The sequence below is a fragment of the Metopolophium dirhodum genome, chromosome 1, assembly GCF_019925205.1.
Source record: "Metopolophium dirhodum isolate CAU chromosome 1, ASM1992520v1, whole genome shotgun sequence".
Taxonomy (NCBI): Eukaryota; Metazoa; Arthropoda; class Insecta; order Hemiptera; family Aphididae; genus Metopolophium; species Metopolophium dirhodum.
The window spans coordinates 15,788,325-15,809,621 of record NC_083560.1 but is presented as its reverse complement, the minus strand read 5'-3'; the positions used below and the strand labels follow the sequence as shown (position 1 = coordinate 15,809,621).

The 21,297-nt window shown below is 28.9% G+C and overlaps 1 protein-coding gene across 1 annotated transcript in view; it reads right to left on the bottom strand.

Annotated features, from left to right (window-relative positions):
• Positions 1–225: 225 nt before the first annotated feature.
• The window catches only part of LOC132933362 (sentrin-specific protease 7-like), a 47,949-nt gene continuing 26,877 nt past the window's right edge, over positions 226–21,297 (bottom strand). The window contains 11 exon segments of the mRNA XM_060999658.1: positions 226–362; positions 365–635; positions 697–913; positions 970–1,052; positions 1,193–1,290; positions 1,816–1,913; positions 1,993–2,202; positions 2,282–2,392; positions 2,456–2,602; positions 5,378–5,828; positions 5,895–5,997. Of these exon segments, the coding sequence (XP_060855641.1) occupies positions 226–362; positions 365–635; positions 697–913; positions 970–1,052; positions 1,193–1,290; positions 1,816–1,913; positions 1,993–2,202; positions 2,282–2,392; positions 2,456–2,541 (1,311 nt within the window). The 5' untranslated portion in view covers positions 2,542–2,602; positions 5,378–5,828; positions 5,895–5,997.

Genomic DNA, 21,297 nt, shown 5'->3' with positions numbered 1-21,297 from the left:
TGGTGTAATATAGTTATTAAATTAATAATGTTATAGCGTATGTACTTATAGCGATTTAAATATGTCAGCATAACTATTTTTACAAATTTTAGAAGAACAATTTATAAATGATTTTATTATTATTTCATTATTTTATATTTGTATACACCATAATATGTATACACCATAATATGTATTTTGTAATATTAATAAAATATGAATATATGCTAAGTAATTATATATATTTTACTCACTCAATATCTTCTTCTCCATCTTATCTTCATCGATGAGAAGAATATTATCTGCATTGTCAAAGTCTAATTCTATGGTATAATGTTGATCATCGTATTCTTCTTTTTCTTCCCCTTCTTCTATGGCAGAATGTCTTCTTTTTCTTCGTTTTTTTCTTTGTCTTTTTCTTCTTTGTCAACTTTTTCAATCAAATCATTCATATTATGAATGTCACCAGACTCTTCAATGGGGTCATTAAAATGTAGAACTGGCAATTCAATACCATCAGGTAATCCTTGTGCATTTATTCTTTCCATTATAATATTGTAAACTTCTTTTCTTTTTTTCCCATTCTTGACCACATCATCAGTATGGAACCAATTTTCCAAGTGATGAATTGGAAAAGTGTAATCAATAATTGGCCGCTAAAAATGTGGTATGATCTAGTTTATTTTTGCATGATGGTACAATAATTGTTTAACTTACAGAATAAAACATTTCGAAATAATGCATTAAAAAAAGACCACAATCCTTGTCATTAGGTTGCTGAGGTACTTTGACTGAACATGCTTTCATAAAGTGAAAGTCTTTTTCTTCGACATATTTCTTACAATATTCTTCCTGTAACCATTCACGTAGCGTTGCTGTGATCACTGCATTCAGTATACCTCTGGAGTATGAATCAAATATCAAAATGCAAGGCCTAAAACATATATCAACTTTAAAACTTTGCCTTAGATTAGTGATTGATAAATTTACCGTTTAACTAGTTTATTTTTTTTTTGTTTTTTTAATACTTCCACGTCATCATAATAATTGCTGCATCTATCTTGATAGTTTTTCTATTGATACCACAAATTAAAGTTAATAACATAATATATAAACAAATTTAATACCAACACATATTGTATGTTAAATTTTAAAAATATTAATTTGATATTTTGAATTATCTGAATAATTGATAAAAAAAAAAAATGCTTACAGGTAAGCATAAATCAAACAGCCACAGATCTTCTACATTCGGATCAGCTTCATCGTATCCAAAATTTATTGGTTTACATTGTGACACTTTATATCGACCTACAATGTATTTGATATAAACAATTTTTAGTGTCAACTTCACATGCTCAAAATAATTTTATTTTAGAATGTGCTCATGCATCATAATAGTTTAGGTACAAAATATATTTTGATGTATTCAGTACCATAAATTTAGAAGTATTACTCCTTAAAATTATATATTAAAAAAAATTATATAGAATAATATGTTTTGAGCGTTTTTCATATTAAAATGTTGTTTAAATATGTATGAAAAAAAAATTGTATATACATTTAAATTTACAAAAAAGTATTAAATTTGAAAAAATTGTTTTTAGTAAAATAACAAATTAAATACAAAACCAATGTCAAACCCTCGAAAATATTTGTCTCTATTATTTTTGTAAATACTATAAGAATGCTTATAACAATGAATAAACAATTTTGTGTGAATATATTTTCATCTTATGTTGTTTGTGGATAAAATAAAATAAATAGTGTGCTGAAATTACCTTAAATAGTATAAAATTCATATTTTGCATGTATATTTAAGTTTCAAATATTTACCAGTATCATCATCGGGTTCATCAACGTCGATCCCGTTTTTTATGTCAACCTTACCTAATAGGTAAGGAAAACATATGACTGCCAGGCACCAATGTTTTCTAAAAAAAAAAAAATATATTTTATAATTATTTAAGTTTTATTTTAAATAAATAATTAAAAAGATCTTTTAATGCTGACAATTTGTTTATAGGAATAAATATGAAATCCTTTTTGAATACATCTATTGTTTTTGTCCACCTGGCCACTTTGTTGTGTCTATTCTTTGAGGTCGATGAGGACGAATCATATGAAGATGCATTAATTGATTTCGTTAAGGTAGTATAAAAGTGTGTACTGAATACATATGACTTTTCTTTATCCATATCACTTAGTTTACTATGCATATACCTGTGATACAAATAATATTTTACATTAAATTATTTATAACTCCATATTAGCTTGTATAATTTTAACTAAAATCATTTACGACAAATAAAATTCAATAAGTATATCATTCATCATCATTCCTTTTTCCAACAATCTATAGTCACATATTTTAATTTCAAATTTTCTACCATCAATTATATCTTGCAGTATCCTAAAACAGAATATAATACATTTGAAATAAAAGTTTATCGTGTTTAATAGATTCCAAACTTACTTCTTCCCTAATAATTTAACTTGTTCTGCGCGGTAATTTTTCATAAGCAATTCACAATCTATTCTTCTGCGCTTCATGTTAGACATGTTAATTGTATCTTTTGATATATAATTTAAAAGAAGTTCCTTAGGCAATATATAGAAGAACCTAAAAATAATAAATAAATTATTCGATGGTTTTAAATCAAATGAATATGTAAATAAGCTAGAAAACCGAAGCATAAAAAACTTTGAATAAATTTAAACGGTCGTCGTCCATGGTTAATGGATTGTTCCTGCTTGTATAATTTCGTGACAAAGAGGGATACACGTTGCTAACATTCTATCAGATAACGGATACGGCACAAATTGTAGAGTCCAATACCTCATACCGCAGGGCAGCGGGTCCCAATCTCTGGTCGTGACAAAAATTATGGTCGCATAGGTTTTTATAATGAGTCACGAAAACATTACTTACATATTAATATTAGTTATTCATTTAATTTTCAAGAAAAAAAAAATCTAGAAATATTCTAATAATAAAATGACTGAGGAAGAAAATAATTTTAAATAGGTTATGATAATATAATATAAAAAAATGGACGGACTGTGCGCGGTTATATCTTTATAGCAAAGGTATAAAACTTCTATTTTTGTTCATAGTATTATTTCCCGAAATCCAACGGCTCACCTTGATGCGCCCTTATCGTAGTTTTAGTATATGTACGTATATTAGTATTGATGTGTTATTTTTGTATTAAATATTTATTGGATAATTTTAAGCACAACTAAAAGGTAAACCAAATTTAACAAGAGAATCTGAAAATGCATTATTAGTTATTACCATTTCCAACCACATACTTATGTGAAGCCGGGTTTCTGCTTTAGCTGTCATTAAAAGCAAAGTATTCAAATCGTCTTGATGCTACACACGATATGCGTTGAGCACTTTCAATAAATATACGTCCTAACATTGAAGAACTTGTGGAAAGTGATCAGCATCAAGAAAGTCATTAAGTATAAATTAATTTAATGTTCAATTTGAAACAATTAATAAAATCATTTTTATAATATTGTATATTGATCAGTTTTTTATTTGTATTTTTTTGATGTTAATAAATAAAACTTGTGTTAGCAATCATGTTTTCTTTTGGGGTCGCCAAAAGTTTAATTTAAAATATTAGGGCCACGCTCATAAAAGGTTGGGAACCGTTGCCGTAGGGATACAGAAACCCGATCGGCTGATCAAGTGTCGCTTCTATATTGTTCTGTGTTTATGCATCGGAATGTATCACACACACATCCAAATATATTATAATATAGTTTACATACCTACCTACATAGATAGGTGTTTACATACACACACACACACTCGAAAACCTCGTGACTCGCCGTTATTTTCTCATTCGCTTTAGAAAAACATTGCGATTTCTTTACTACAACCATTGTTAGTAATACAATTAATAGCTGTTAAAGCAATTATTTGTTGTCCGTACACACTCATCAATAATCCGTATAGACAATAATTATTGTTGGAAGTGCTCACTTCAATAGATAACAGCGATACTTTCACACGTCTAACCATTTCTAATTAGTTTATTAGTAAGCATTAAATAATGTTAAGGTTAATAATTATAATATTATCTTAAACCATTGATAAAATTATTTCATAGTACAAACCACTATAATATTATATATTATCGCGGTCCTAGATTATACACAATATTATTATTATCTACAATTCTAAACTGTTCGGTTCTCAGATTGAGAAATGCAATTATTTGTAATTGGTTATAATATTAAACGATATACGGATATACGTTTTGTACTGACTATTGTATACAGTAATCTATATGTAATATTATAAAGACGAAAGATTTGTTTGTTTTGCAACGAATAAACTCAAAAACTACTGGACCGATTTCAAAAATTATTCCACCAATAGAAAGCTAAATTTTTTTGCGAGTATCATAGGCATAAATTTAGTCCGATAAAGTTAATAAATAATTAGTTATTATTAATAATTAAAATAAATGAATGTATGTAAATTAATAATAATAACTAATTAAAATGAATGTATGCTATATGAGTGTGAGTGTGTGTGTGGGTTTGTGTGTGTTTGAGGTACATTCCTATGTATGCTAACGTAGGTATGCTTTAGCGAGATGTTTATTCGAATGTGATTATAATATAATTTATATTATACATTTAAACTGTATATTATGTTTGGCTGGATGTGTGCTGTTGTATGTATAATAATATGTAATAATGCGTGTGCGTACTGCGTTTAGTATATATGTGTGTGTGTGTGTGTGTGTGTGAGCGTGCCCTTCTGTAGAGGTGTTCGCGGGGTAGAGGCAACTAGAACAAGGGTAGGTGTACCCACGGGGTAAAGGCAGTTAGCACAAGGGTAGGGGTACCCGCGGGGTAAAGGCAGCTAGCACATGGGTAGGGGTGCCCGCGGGGAAGACGCAGCTAACACAAGGGTAGGTGTGCCTGCGGGGTAGCGGCGGCGAGCGTATGGGTAGGGTGTGCGGTGGCGGGATAGCGGCAGCTGGTTGTAAGGGTAAATATTATATGTCTAGCAGGTATTGGATCTTAGGGATGGTGCAGCTGGATTATGTGTTGCCTAACCTCTTTTCCATACTACTAACGTATCTCTGAATAACCATGAATTAAGACAGAAGCATTGCTTTCATAACCGAGTAAACCATAAAACCTATACAAATTGTCGACTTCGTGTCGACCGCGGCACTAACCGTGTATTGAAAGATAAATTTAAATAAAATATATATACCTAACCTTTTATATTATACAATTAAAATGGTATTTTACATTTTTATATTGGCAAAAAACATACGAGATTGTTTAAAAAATGTTGAAAAAGCCTGCTGACCTAATACTAATTTATTAAATATTTAGCACAATGATTCGAAGTACTTACGCGTTAACGTGTAAGACCTTAGCTTGTTCCTGGGTTCTCGAGTTCCTGGGTGATTAGGCGGTTGATAATACACGTACACCTGAATGGCAAAATTGAATGTACTCCGGATATTACAAATGTACGATATTGCAATTGTACAAATATTACAAATGAGTAATTGTTATTACAAAGAAACACTGATATGAGTTACACGTAATAATGTATGAGTTTACTAATATAAGTAACCACTGGCGCGGACCAAGTTATGCTCGTGGAACGTCACCGAGTGAATTGACGGTGGTGATCCGTAGTCCGTACGCACTAATACAGCCTGCTCGTTCCCCCGTCGTCCCACCACTCCAGTAAACCGGTTAGGTGAGTCGATCTCGTGGCGCTGTTGCAGTTGTCGGTGATAGTTAAAAACGAGGGGTCTTTTTTTTTGGTTCAACTACACAGATTATCGATGGAATTCCTATAGAGGATTCACATGTGTCATTTGAATTTGAAATAATATTATAAATATTAATAATGTACCTACCCAATATCTCTGTCTCTTTCTGAGGTCCTCCTTCTGACGTCTCTGTCTTTACAGTGGACATGCAGCTAAGGGGTGACCGAATTGCTTACAGCACTGCAGGTAGCTAAAAACCATAATAAATAGCTGTTTGAATTTCAGATGTTGCACAAAGAACAGTCAAAACGACCCAGTCGTACACACACACGAAAAATATCGTTTATCGGCGTAAAAACGTATTTCATTGGTTCGTAACATGTTGTTTATAAGAGTAGGTAGGATTGAAACAAATTCGTGTAAAATCTACTTGTATACTCAACATATAAAATATTATAGAACGTCGCGCGTCGTAGGTATCCACGATAATATTATTGTCGTATGTACCATTATCCTAAATACCTATAAAGAATAATTTGTAGGTACATTCTTTATAGTTTTTATACTAATAGTCTGTAGTTATAAATTATATTTTGACGACATGCCTAATAGATTTCTAATTTTGGTAAAAAATAAAAATGCTAAGCTCCTTTGTGTCATTCACACAAAATGTAATTTAATCGCTTACATTCATAATATTATTATCTTAAATACCGTCGCGTTTCCAAGGATAGGTGTGCGGTGTGTCGCTTATCGACCGTCCATTACAATTTGTTTTATAATTTGAAAAATCAATCAATTTTTATTTAAACCAAATAAAAAAACAATAATTATGATTCAAATACTTAAAAAATTAATTTTAAACACGTCATTGTTTGTTTCTTTTTTTATATTTAAATTGTAAGTTGTTAATTTATGCAATTGAATTGTATATGTCATAACCTAACAAAATTAATTTGAATTATTTAGGAAAATATTTATGTATTATATTGTACCTTTTAGAAATTAAATCATAATATAAAGGTACAACCTATACTTATTTTACACTTATAACTTGAAATGTCCTAATATTAGTTAAACGGTAAGTTGAATAATATTTTATTCCGAAATCATCACATTTATTATGTTATTAGTTTATAATTATCAAAATAATTTTTATTATTTATATCATAATATATTATTATTGCTATTACCTTCCAAGACAATCCCGAGTTATCACATAATGGATGTCGCCGGTTTCTGGCGAAAATGATCTTTCCGTTTTCCGCCAACTATTAATTATATACAATTTTAAAATTCGGGAACACTTTCGTATAATAATTTTATAATTTGATATTTTTTTTAAAGTAACTATAATAAATTGTGTACCATATATACTACATAACACACTATATATTATATATATATATATATATATATATATATATATATACTATAAAAGCGAAATAGAAATTTATGGACTTTGACCGAAATATAATTCATATATATTTATAAAATAAACAAATCTTATGGACGAGCAACAGCCCTCTATTTGCAAGCAATTATCCACGGGGGCGGAGCACGCGAGACACAGCTAGTATATATATACTATATACTGTATATAGATATATAACTATATAGGTAACATATATTTAATTGTATTACAACCATGTTTCAGTTTTTTATAATGTGGTTTACTGATTTAAATTTCAACCAATTAATCAAGCGTTGATATATTGTTATCAAAACATATTATTATATATTACATATTGTTAGGTATATTGTTATATAATTTAATACAATAATAATTTTAATAAACTAATTTTGTTGGTATTTTTTATATGCCTTGATAATTTTTTTTTATACTTACATCTACATTTAATACTTGTTATGATAAAATTATATTTTTTTTAATTGTTTTGTCTGTACATTATTATCTTTACTTATATAATAACTGGAAAAAACGTTTAATTTAATTATTAAACCTTTGGGTAAGTGTTCCCGAACTTTAATATTCTATGATATAATTAATAATTGGTGGAAAACGGAAAGGTGATTTTTGGCGGAAACCGGAGAACGGTTTAAATAATTTCATGGAATAATTAGGCAAAATTGTTCTAAATACACTAAAATTCAATTTAAATACATTAATTCCAATAAGTTAATCATAATAATACATCATAATAATAAACGTAAACATTTTTAAGTACCCTAGAATATTTTTAAATTACAACAAATAACTAAAATGCTCATAGAATATTAGATTATAGGTACTATGTTTAATTAAGTTTAGTTTTTTTAAAACTTGAATATTGAACACATTCAGTTACTCAAAGTATGATGTATGCCGGGCAGACAGGATGAGCGATTAAACAATACGTCATATTATTAATTAATATAGATTGAAAAATTTAGAGTTAAGAAGGAAATTTATCGACGGGCTATTATGTACTACATAATAAAATAGATTGCCTTGAAGCCAGCGGTGGATTAGCTAAACATTACGGCCCAGGAAATTACTGTGTGACAGGCCCACCCAATATTAAAATATTATACATATTATAATAATTAATAATATTTTTCCATAAAAAGTTTTTTTTCTAGAAATTCTTTTATTTATAATTTAATATAATACGTTCAACATGTAAGCACGTAACTTATGTTCATGATCACCCAAATTGGCCAAATTACCAACTATATTCACTTTCCTACCGCAGAAAAAATGCCGAAATGGAAAATCAATACATTTTTACTGCCTCAAAAAGTGATGAAAGTCAAAAAGTTTTTTTCAAAACCAAACACTTCATTATAAAATCTATAGATTCATCGCTCCGCTCGAAATATAAAATATCAAAATAAATTTTATAATTTTTTTTTATATATTATGTTTCACGTCTGTAGAACAAAGACAACATAATATGCGGCTGTAACGTCCTGCCCTGAATATTATTTTATTAATAGCACAGAACCTGCAGAGTACTATTGTATTAAACTAACGATAAGTCTGATAGTTACACAGATAAATTAATAATCATGTTATCGAGCACGTAATAGTGGAGTAGGTATCCAACGCTTTGCACAATTTTAATATACACTAGCTGGCCCTTGCTAGTTGCCAGTACAGACACATTACGGCGCTCTTTGCGAGTGTCGGGTCAAGACGTACATTTCCGATTGGAATTTTGACGGTTAATTTTAATTAACTCATCTATAATATACTCAGTGCAGCCAAAATAACATTCAAAATCGTGATACAATGACAACAAAAAACGTAGGCACGCAGTTAAATATTATCAAATAATTTGAGTAGATTAATATAGGACATTAATTGGTCCCGGGAGTTATGTACTTATATGACGTTATTTACACATTGGTTATTTTATATTGTTTAAAAATTAAATTTGACGGATGAAAATTGTATTTTTTTTTTAGGAAAAAATGAATTTGTCCTATTGTTGTAAGCACTAATGCCTAATAGTAAAATAAATTATTTTAATCACAACAATATCATAATTCATAAAATATACCTACTGAGTAATATTGTAGGCCGAGTCTTCACTCAGAACCGTTTTTTGTATACCTTCAACGATTTTATATCATTGAATTCGAATTTAACACCATGTACGATTTATTAACTTATAAATTTGAGTATTTATACAAGTACCGATCTCAGGATGATACGGTTTTGAATGGCTTTATGCTTATATTTTCAAAAATACACCACAATATAAATCACATTGACATATTATTGTTGCCGCCACGGAAAAAAGAATAATAATATTATGTATAATCTGCCGCCGACCGAAACACACAAACACACAATACACAACACATTGACCTTTGTTTACATAATCTTCGTTTTCTATTGTTTGTGAATTATATTGTAATATCGTGTAGATTACGAAGACGAGATATCATATTTTCTTAAGAATCGTATAGTTTTGATTATATTACACTTATATCGCGTGATCAGTGCTCTAATTGGGGGTGTGGAGGGGGTGCGCAAGGGGATGGAGCGTTCAACCACGTCCCCCAACGCGTAACGACTGGTTCTGATAGGCTATTCTGACATTCGTGTATACATAGTTGTATAAATATATTAGTTTTTACTATCCAACGGATTATAGCCGTCCGTATAAGTGTTTCGTAAATGTTAAAGGTTGAGGTTTGGTTAAGTGTTTGGTTATCGTACGACGATTACCGACTATATTAATCATGTGAAAAAAGTTTTATAATTTATTTAAACTATTATAAATATGCTACGGTATCTAGAAAGATCAATAAATGCATTTATACTCTCAAAAATGTCAAATTAGCAAAAATATGCAAGATAACTTTGCCTATTTGTTATCTAGACTTCATGAATCAAATTGATATCATGCTACGGTGCAATTCCGACTGCTCGGAAAGAACATGCCAAGTCATAAACATCCGAGCTCTAATTAATATTAAACATTTTATTATTAAAAATTGGGCCCCTGGGCACCATACACTTAGTGGCCCTCCTTTCAACTTTCACTTCAAAATAATTGTAAATAAAAATTTGTGTATAATACAGGGTGAATCTTATGTCATTTTACACGGGTTTTTTTTTACAATTATGGATCGATGATATGGAATTTCGTTAAAACAAAAAAAGACGTGTTTCTTTATTTTTAACAGGCAATTTTTTTATAACATTTTCAAAAATTTTAAACACGCAGTATAGTACCAATAATAAAATCGACTTTATTTTTCAAATGGTCACCACTATTTTTTTTGATGGATTCTTGCAAAACTTTTTTTCTGAACATTTTGACAGTCAAATTATCAATATTTTGGTTCGCAATGTTACTAAATATGGTTTCTCTAAAGTTTAGTCTAATATGCATTATTAATACTTTTAACTGAAATACCTAATTTACAAGAGCTAAATTATTTTTACTTATAACTACCTATTTTTATACACTTAAATAGTTAAATCGGTAATCTAAAATGCTCAAAAAAAGGAAAATACATGAACAAAATGTTTGTCAAACATAATAGTTCATTATTTATAGTAATTTTCCGTGTTATAGAATTAAGAACATTTTTATTTTATCATTATTTAACAATTTACCTACTTAAATATATTTTTTTTTTTGAAAACTTTATTGGACGCCTTAAAAAAATATATTTTGGGGATAAAGATAGGCCCCAGGACAATGCCCCCTTGCCCCCCCCCCCCCATTAATCCGGGCTTGAGGTACAAGACCAGCTGGCCAGACTGCGCTCCACGAAATTGTGAGTATTAGGGCCCTTATACAGTGTAAACTATTTCAATTATTGATATAAATTATAAGAACCTCTGAACCTATTATTTAAGGTAATAACATTTGTTTGTACGTGGAACTGATTATAATTATATTTTAATGCGGCTGGCATTAAGCTAAGAAATTAATAAAATAATTTTATCGAAAACAAATACGGATGTTTTAAGAATTCTCATTATGTGTGCAGCTGGTTGTAGTTTAAAAATATATATCGGTTACTTTTTTTTGTAAATGGAATCGTTTGATAATTATGTTTTAATAAGGCTGGCATTAAGATAAATAATTCATAAAATAGTTTTATCGAAAACAAATACGGATGTTTAAATATAATTAAAAGGATAATAATATAATTAATATAATTATAATTAAGAGGACGCTACTCTTATTTTCATATTATATTATAATACTTATATAATTATACTTAAACGAGTTAGGTACAACTCAAATAGCTGCCTATAATATACAATTGTATTCTGTTGGACCGGAAGAACCATTAATATTATCACGTTTACTATCGAGTATTATAGGCACTATTCACCGTAGTACTGTACGTCTGTACGCCGCTCGCCGTCTTATTTTACATATTTTGATAGTTATTGTAGAAGCTAATAATAAAGTATCTCCGGAATATTTATTAACAAGTCGCTACTGCAAAAGGCAACAAATTAATCGGTGCGCAAGGAAAAACACGTGAAAACGAATAGACGTATATAATATTAATATATTATAATATGTGAATACTATACGTATATACAGGGCCGTCATTTGGGGGGGGGGGAGCAGGGTATACTTTGGCTCCCCTATTTTTTTCTGTGTCTTACTGGCCTGGATTAAAATTTAGAATCCGACGGCCGTCCCGAGCCCAATTTCTCCCACTCTCGCACTCAATCGTGCATGACGGTCGCCGATCAAAATTGTCCAACAAGTATACACCAATTTCAAATAAATTTTACGTAAACACGTATATTATAGTGGTGCTAATTGGAACTGGCTGTATATTATAGTTCACAACGGACTTGACGGCACTGCACGCATGTCGCGTACCAGCGGTTGTTGGTGGGGGTATCCAGTATAAACAATATCTGTCCTTACTATTTTTAAAAAAAGTGGCCTGCTTAAATTTTGGCACCCCATTATTATAAAACTCAATTGGTGCATTTTATAAATATGAACCGTTTTTCTCTATAACGGGAAACATTATCATCTAATTTCCTATTTATCATGTTATTATTATTATAACTATATTTATTATTTATATCTGATAATAATTTAAAATGTTTTTATTACAAGAATCCTTTTTATAAAACCCCATTTTTATATTAAAAGTCACGCATCTTGAACTGTACACATAGGCGCAACTAGAGTTAAAATTCTGGTGGGGGGGGGCTAACATAACTATTTATCTAAAATAACCCATAAGGGGGCTTATATTTAAACCATTAAGGGATATTTGTGGCTAAGCCCCCCTCTAGACCCCCCCCTAGTTGTGCCAATGCTTTTAAGTTGTAGGTAATATATTTAAAATTGTAAATTTTTTGTTTCCAATGACTTTTTATCATTATGTTCAATATAGAATAGAAACGTCTGGAAATGTTACTTACAAGTTACAAAGACAATTGATAAAAATTGTTTGAATATAAAATCATTTAATTTTTTTCATATAACGTGAACAACATGTTTAAACTTTAATATTTTCACTTCATAATAATTGCATATCGTATAGGTATTAAAGTGCTTTAGAGAGGTACCTACCGGAAGTTTTTTGAGAATTTTTACAACAAAAGTTTGTTAAGTACATATTCCAGTTTGAAATATAAATTTTTTTTGGTCAAAATTAAAAAAAAATCAACTATATTATTTAGGTGGGCCTCAGTACACAATTTAGGAGTGGCCCCGTCGGCATTTTCCGACTAAACGACCGTTAAATCCTGCACCACTGACCTATATATACTACATCTAAGCTTACTAAGCGACCTAAACTATATCTCTAATCTGAGCGGCTTCAAAAACATTATATTATATTATTAATGTTAATTAGTCCAATTTAACATCAAACTTGTTAAAATACGTAAAAAAATTAAAATTTGTTGTAGGCGCTGCGCGTGGTAGTCAAGTAACGCGTTGCGCGTAAGCACATAAACGTAAAATCGCAAACTTTGGAAAACAATAACTGAAGACACCGGTGCAATTATCATTTAATAATATATAATGGTATTTTATAATAGAGGACTTATATGGACCAGAATAAAATATTTTGTTGGCTGTAATATTCAGTTACGCCCAAGCACAATATTGGACGTATCTGGTTATTGCACCGGGGTTACTTCTAAAATAATAGTTTCCGGTAAATACAATTTATACTATCGTTAAAGCATAAAAAATCGGTAAGGTACTAAGGTTAGATAAGTAATTACTACTTGGCAATCTGTATCCAATAACTCTATCTGAATATCGCATAATATTCTTGTCTATATATTTTATCGTAAGTACTTATCGTAATAATTCGTAGTCACAGTCGTGGATTATACTCGTGAGGTGCGTTATTATACTTACTTACTTACTTATAACGATTGATTTTATAGTTAATTTTTCCGAATGCCGAAAGTGAAAACTTTAAACACTCAGAGAAGTGTTTAAAGGGAGGCATTTGCCCCCGCCATCGACAAAATTTAAAAGTATTTCGTGTACAATTTTTTATCGCATACAAATTCTAGCCCTGATTATTAATATAATATGTAGAATATCGACAACAATAATTTATTGGCCGACGTGTTACAGGTGCCGATGGGAAAATAGTTAAAGGTAATTTAAAATATATCACTCTAGCTGAAGAGGTTATTTAAGTAAATCGAAATGTAAATTGAGATATAACACCAACTTTTTTAAATTATTGTATACATGCACTACATAAGTGTAGATTTTGAAAGTATGTACTTTTTCATTATATATATTTATACAAACATAGGAACTTTAATAGGACGCTACACGCGTAGAAAGCTACTGCAGATGACTACAATATAGGAATTATAATATTAGTATACGCGTTCCGTGGTGATTAGCACACACTAAAATACAATAAATACAATATATAAAATACGGCGATTTGCGCACGTAAAAATTACAATATAGAAAAACTGATGGCGATTAGCGCCTAGACAATATAATGTAATTCGGCGGCCGTGCAAATATCGTAACTAAACAGCCGACGCGGTGGCATGCCTTAACCAGCTTTATAATCTGCATATTACTTAACAATAATTCACAATAAACATTTAATACAATTATTACAATAACGACTGTGTGTGCGTGTGTGACATAGGCGCAATTTGGATAACTGATTTGGGGAGGGGGCTAAATTTATAAAATCAATACAGATCCACAGGGGTTCCACCCCCGAACCCCTTCACCACTTATTATAATTTTTACGGTAGTAATATATTACAAAAACATTTAGTTTGATACTCAACAGTAAGAATAAAATACTTGATAAATGAAATACAATAATATACACCTATTATATATATAGTACTCAACAACTCAATGCTAATTAATTATTTATTTGTAATTAAAAATAAAATAACATAGTTACGCAGTGTTAAATCTTATAATTATAATCAGTGATTAGATATATAGCGAATTTATTAATTATTCTTAAATTTAAAACTACCAGAAATGTCTTTTTCTATATATATATATATATCACAGAAGCAGATTTTCAAATGCTAAATAGTTGTTAATTTTAGATGTTAAATTTTTAACTGCAACAATGTATTTTATATACCTTCTATATATATTATATACCACCTATATACATATCGATACGATAACCTATATACATACGTTTATCGTTTAATTAGGTATAAAACGTGTTATAACAGCTATAATACGTATTTTATCGGTGGCTTAACTTAACGTTTGTAGTTTTTACGCTATCTTGTAACATGCACATTATAATATTATACTCAATATAAGTCTTTAGAGACTCGTAGAGTATTAGGCGTAAAAATAAAGAAAAAACTAATTTTAAAATTGAAAAATATTATTATAACTAAAAAGTTACATTAAGAGATCGTAGTGATCGTAAAATCAAAAAAAAACTGTAATATAAAAAATATAATAATAATAGGTACAATAATTCTTGCCCCACATACACGTAATGGCGTGTTGCTCAAAACCAACAGTCAATATTATTTCTTTTAAATTTTTACATCAAAATAAGTGAGGCGAGTCCCCAAAGGGGGGGGGGGGGGGAGAATGGGTGTAACAGTTAACATAGGTACCCATGCATTTGTTGTCTCCGTCTTACACACGTATGACATAACAAATTTTCGTTCACTAGTTTCAACAGTGTGTAACACGGAGACACAAATGTATGGGTAGTGTCCTCTTAATTCAATTTGTAAAATTATACATGTGTGTCTATCTTATGGCCCTACAACCTTCTAGTCATAGGTGATACACAGGTACTAATTTACCTACCTACTGTTGAAAATAAATAAGAACTTTTTTTTATAGCTAGGAATTCAATATTCATACTATTACAAGTATTACATATTACATAATGGATATTTAGGGCACAGAAAAGATTAAATTAAATTTATGGTGTGCTTAGGACATTTATTGAGCTTATCATAATGGATGAAAATGAACAGAAAATATCACAGAAAATTAATACCTATAAAATATAAATTATTTTTTAATATTTTTATTCTGTATTAGAAGCTTAGAGTAATAATAATAGATAACAATATTATATTGAATTTATAAATTTTTAGAAATGGCCTATCAATTCTGTAATATCTATGACGTATACATACCTAAATACCTTGAAATGTGAAATATTGGTTGGACTAATTTATTTTTTATTTACTTAGTAGTATACTAATATCATAGAGTAGGTAATATTTTGAAGATTTGAAATTAATAATTATTTATTTATAAAACGATAATATTAAGAATTACATAATATATTATAATAGATAGTTAAGTTCATTTATATACAATTTACAATTCTGAATATACTATACGTCTATGCCGCCTATAGTATAGACTCAATCCAGGGCCTAAAATTAAGATATTTTGCTACTGTACACCTAATTCCACACCAAAATATTTTTAAATTAACAACATAGATCTAGTACTGCACATACCACATATTACTTCATTGCATAATTGTTATTGCTATTTGTTAATAATGAGTTATAATATATACAATCTACGAAAAGGTGGGTAAGTGGATGTCGCTCTGCTGTACAGTGGGTTACAAGTGGGTCACTGTGATAGATGGTGTTAAATTTGAATTCAATGGATTAATATCATTGTATAAGAAAAACGATTCTGAGCGATAACGGTCAGTCAGCCTATGATATTACTAAGTAGTAAGTATATTTGATGACATTAAGATGAATAAAGTAATAATTTATATATAACCTATTTACGCGGAATCTTGTTTTAAATTTTCTATTCTTAGCTAAAAAGTATATTTGATGATATTAAGATGAATAAAGTAATTTATATATAACCTATTTACAAAGAATCTTGTTTTAAATTTTCAATCCTTAGCTAAATAAGTTGAACATTTTATAAATTTTTAACTACAAAATAATTATTAAATTTGAAATGTGATATTTTTTGTCAACATTTTAAATTTAAATGCTTATGAAAAAAAATTGTGTCTATGTATTTTTAATATTTTTTAACTGCTATTGTAACAATATATCAGGAGCTTTACATTAAATTTTCACGCTTTTTTACCCAACAAATAACATTTTATTGATATTTATGGAAAAAATAACTAAACAAATTGAAAACTGACAATGTCCGTAAACAGCTCAAAAAGAGTCAAATTATTTTCACAATTGTATGGTGTATAGAAAATGCTAAAACATTCAGTGAGATTTTCAAGTATCTACAGTCCGTCCTTTTTTTAATTACAATAAAATAAGAATATCGTTACATGAGAAATCGAGTAAATATCAAATGTTGTAATAATATGAATTTCAAACGCTCATAAAAATTTAATTTTACTTTCTTGTAGACATTTTTTTTTTTGATAAAGTTAGACAAACTTATAAGGAATCTTGTATTATATTTTCAAATGTTAGATTTAAAAATAAATTTTTTATGAATTTCTAACTCAAAATAATTTGCAAATTTTCGTAATTTTTACGTATTTTGTCAATATTTGAACTTTAAATGCTTATAAATAAAAACTGTGACTATGGATTTATAATTTTTTTTCATCTGCCTTTGAAACAATAACCTAGGAGCTTCTATTAAATTTTCCAGCTTTTTTACCCAACAGATAAAATTTTATTGATATTTATAGAAAAAAAATCTAAAAAAAATAGAAACTGAAAATGTCCGTAAACAGCTCAAAATAAGTCAAAATATTTGGAAAATGTTATGGTGTAAAGAAAATATTGATATAAACATTCAATCCAAATTTCATGTACCTACCGTCATTTTTTTTGAGTTGCACTAAAAACCAAAATCCAAGCACTTTTACTGTCCTAAAAGGTGATGACACATTTAAAAAAACACACATCATTATAAAATGAAACATTTTATATTATTTTAAACATTGAACTACCTATCTTATTATTTATTTAATATATATCATTACTTGTTGTTACATGTTATTGTTTGGTGGCATTTGCTGGAACATGACATAAACTAAATGTTTAAAATAATAGAAAATTAATAAAAATTAAACTCTTTGACTATATGCCTACGATGGTAGATAATACAAATTACAAAATTATTATTATTTTGACTGTTCCAATATCGTCTTGTGTTTCGGAATGACCTTTTTTGGCCTTGCGAACATTAAAAATATTTTTAAGGTTTACAATGAAACAAAATCGTCTTAACGATTTTGATTTATTGCATATTCGTTGTAATGAAGATATATAATAATTATATTGAGCAAATAGCTAACTCATTTATATACTTCACTAAAATACGTCAAACACATTTTTTTTCTGAACGGTCACATTAAATTTATTTTATTTTTTTGTTTTAATTATTATTATAATTTATAAATAAGTTATGAATTTGGTATACCTACATTTATTTTATTGTATAATTTATATATTTTATAATCAATAACGAAATTGCATTTTTCAGTGTAAAACATGGTACATTATACTATTTAATATTTATATATACCAATTAAATCCATAAGAAAATGTAAACGTTTTTAGTTATGACGTACTAGCCCCCCTGAAAAGGCAATTCCATGTATTTTTTAAATTTTACGGGGGCAATGTATTGACTAGTGGCTTAGCCCCCAACCCCAAATTGTGCAAATTGTTTTCCGCCAAAATGACCCTCGTCCGTTATCACCATGACCGTTTTCCGCCAAAGGTATCGTTATATTCCGATTTCCGCCAAACAAAGTTAATTAAGTATAAGAGATATTTTTTGAGTACCCCTGAACCTTAATCCTTAAAATAGTAATGATTACGATGCGCCTCACCTTGTATTACAGACGAAACATATTGATCATATTAAAATAATAAATGCATGTAAAATTAAACGAATAGTAGGTATAAACAGTATAAATATTAATATTAATAATTAGAAATTTAGAAACATCACAAGTTTCTCGTCTAAATAACACATTAAATTATAAAAATTAAAACTTCATAATATAAGAAAAAAATTCAAACATATTTTAACACATTGAATATTTACTAAAAAGCAGTGGCGGCTCGTGGGTGCTGATGGTTGGGGTGAGTAGTTTATGAATTATAAATATTCAAAATTTTGATGAGCGGTGAAGTGGAAAAACATTTCGCGGGGTAACCCCGTACCACTCCACTCCGCTCATCTAAACTTTAAATACTTATAACTTATTAACTACTCGCCCCAAATTCGATTTTCATACATCAAAATACTAAGAAAAATATTCTGATTTGGAATATAAAATTAAAACCCTATGTTGTCATTCAAAAAAGTAAGAAACTTAAAAAATTATAAAGATAAAAAATATTTAAAAATATAACTTTTAAATAAAAACCTTGTTTTTTAAGCGACTTGAAACTATGCAAAAAAATATTTTACAAAAAATTTACACTTTTTGAAATAATAAGTGTTGTTTGATAAAAGAATCACCCGGTACACGAATTCTGAATATTGCTTGTATCGTAGAACGCATAATTATGTATAACATCTTGACAGTTCTAGACCACATATTATTTAGTCTATCTTATCACGATGGTCAATAACAGATAACCTAACCCAACATAGCCTTGTTAATTCAATTTCCCTAATATTTCCAGAAGACTGTTCAATTTTTCACCATCTGAAGGTACGAATGTTATAATATTTTATCTCAGGGATGAGGCGGATATGATACTGGACAAGATCGAATTTCATGAATATTTGGTATATTAAGCAGTTTATATATTTTAGAAAAAACACAAATATGATTTTGTGACGGACCATGATTGCACGTCCTCTATTGCACAAGCATACGTTGTACTGGCCAAAGATAACGGAGGTATACCACAGTCCTCGAAATGAAAAATCAAATTAGCAATTTTATATAAACCATATCAATTGAAAAATATTTTGACTCTTTTTGAGCTATTCGTTAAAATGTAGATTTATCCACCCAAGCGTAATCTGTAATGTAATAACAACTTAAATAACTTTAAATATTTTGAAAATTAAATGATACAAACTATCTACACTAATTGGTGGTTATATAGAATAGTTACAAAATATATAATATTTCTAATTATAACAACCACTTTTTTTAAGTAAAAAATATATTATATAATAGATAATTTATTAAGGAATTGAAAACAGTTTTTAAAACGACATTTATGTTACTTACATTTTTAAAAAGAAGGAGCTTATTTTGACGCCTTAAACTGTGCTATACTATTTATTTAAATGGCAATCTATACGTTGATAGGAAAAAAATATGGAAAATGTCACTTTTTTTGAACTTTGGTGTTGGAGGCATACCTGTTGATGGGGTTTTTAATACAAATTTTACTTTAAGTAGATTTTGTTGTGGAAGGATTTCCGAGCGAACTTTAAAACTAAGCTAGATAGTTTACAGCACCGTCAAGAAACAATTCTATCAAAAAAAAAAAATAATCGAACATAGGTGTTGTTGACAGTTTTTTAAACGATGTTTATGTTATCTTCGTCTATGTTTCTTAACTGAAAAAAAATCGTTTTTGAGTTACACCAAAGAATCACAATCGAATTTGTCAAAATATGGTACCTATTGCTTCGATCCGAATCTAAAATAGCAATTAGAGTCAATGTCAATTGTAGGTATTATTTTAATTATAATTTACTTGAAGGATAATTATATATAGGTAAATAAATGCTACATTTTCTTCTAAAAATTATTTATTTCAAAACTTGTATTATTGTTTTGTTTTTAATTATGTTACACTAATTAACCAGTAATAGTATAATAATAATCACACAACATCCAATCACCCATTCGCCAGATTGTGTATGCGTGTTGCTGAAGCAAAGATTGCCGCCACTGTCGTAAACTATTACTACTTACTTGTATAAAATGTCGTTATGTTTGGATACTTTTGCAACGATGAATTTAAAGAAATCGTCATACCAAGAGACACTTTATAAGCACCATTGATCTCGCGAGCAGCAATGAAACTATTACTGTCATGCGCACCAATATTATTCTTATATTTTTTAATAACAAAATTAGTGTGTATATATATTCAAAAAGTACATACAACTAAATTGAACAGGTTTCCCAATTTTTTTATGATTAAACTCTTGTATCAAATAGAATGCAATATGTTGAATGCCTATACAAACATTTTTTCTCGAAGTGTTTTAATGTAATTTCATGTGTCCGTCAGAGATCACATAATATTGCACCGCTCTTATTTAACATTGTTCAATATAATGATATTCAATTTTTCGACTCGCGTGGTATACTATTATTTGCCGACCACGTAAAATTATTTCGTGTTATTAAAACCTTCATAATAATATAGCACATTACTACAAAATGTATATAAAAAAAGGTTGGTAAGTGGATATCGCTCTGCTGTACAGTAGGTGACAAGTGGGTCACCGTAATGGATGGTGTTAAATTTGAATTCAACGATATAATATCATTGTATAAGAAAAACGATTCTGATCGAAAACGTTCAGTCAGCCTATGATATTACCAAGTATATTTGATGGTATTATTGTAAAAAAAGTACTTAATATATAACCTATTTACGTGGAGCCTTGTCTTAAATTTTCAATCCTTAACTAGAATAATAGCC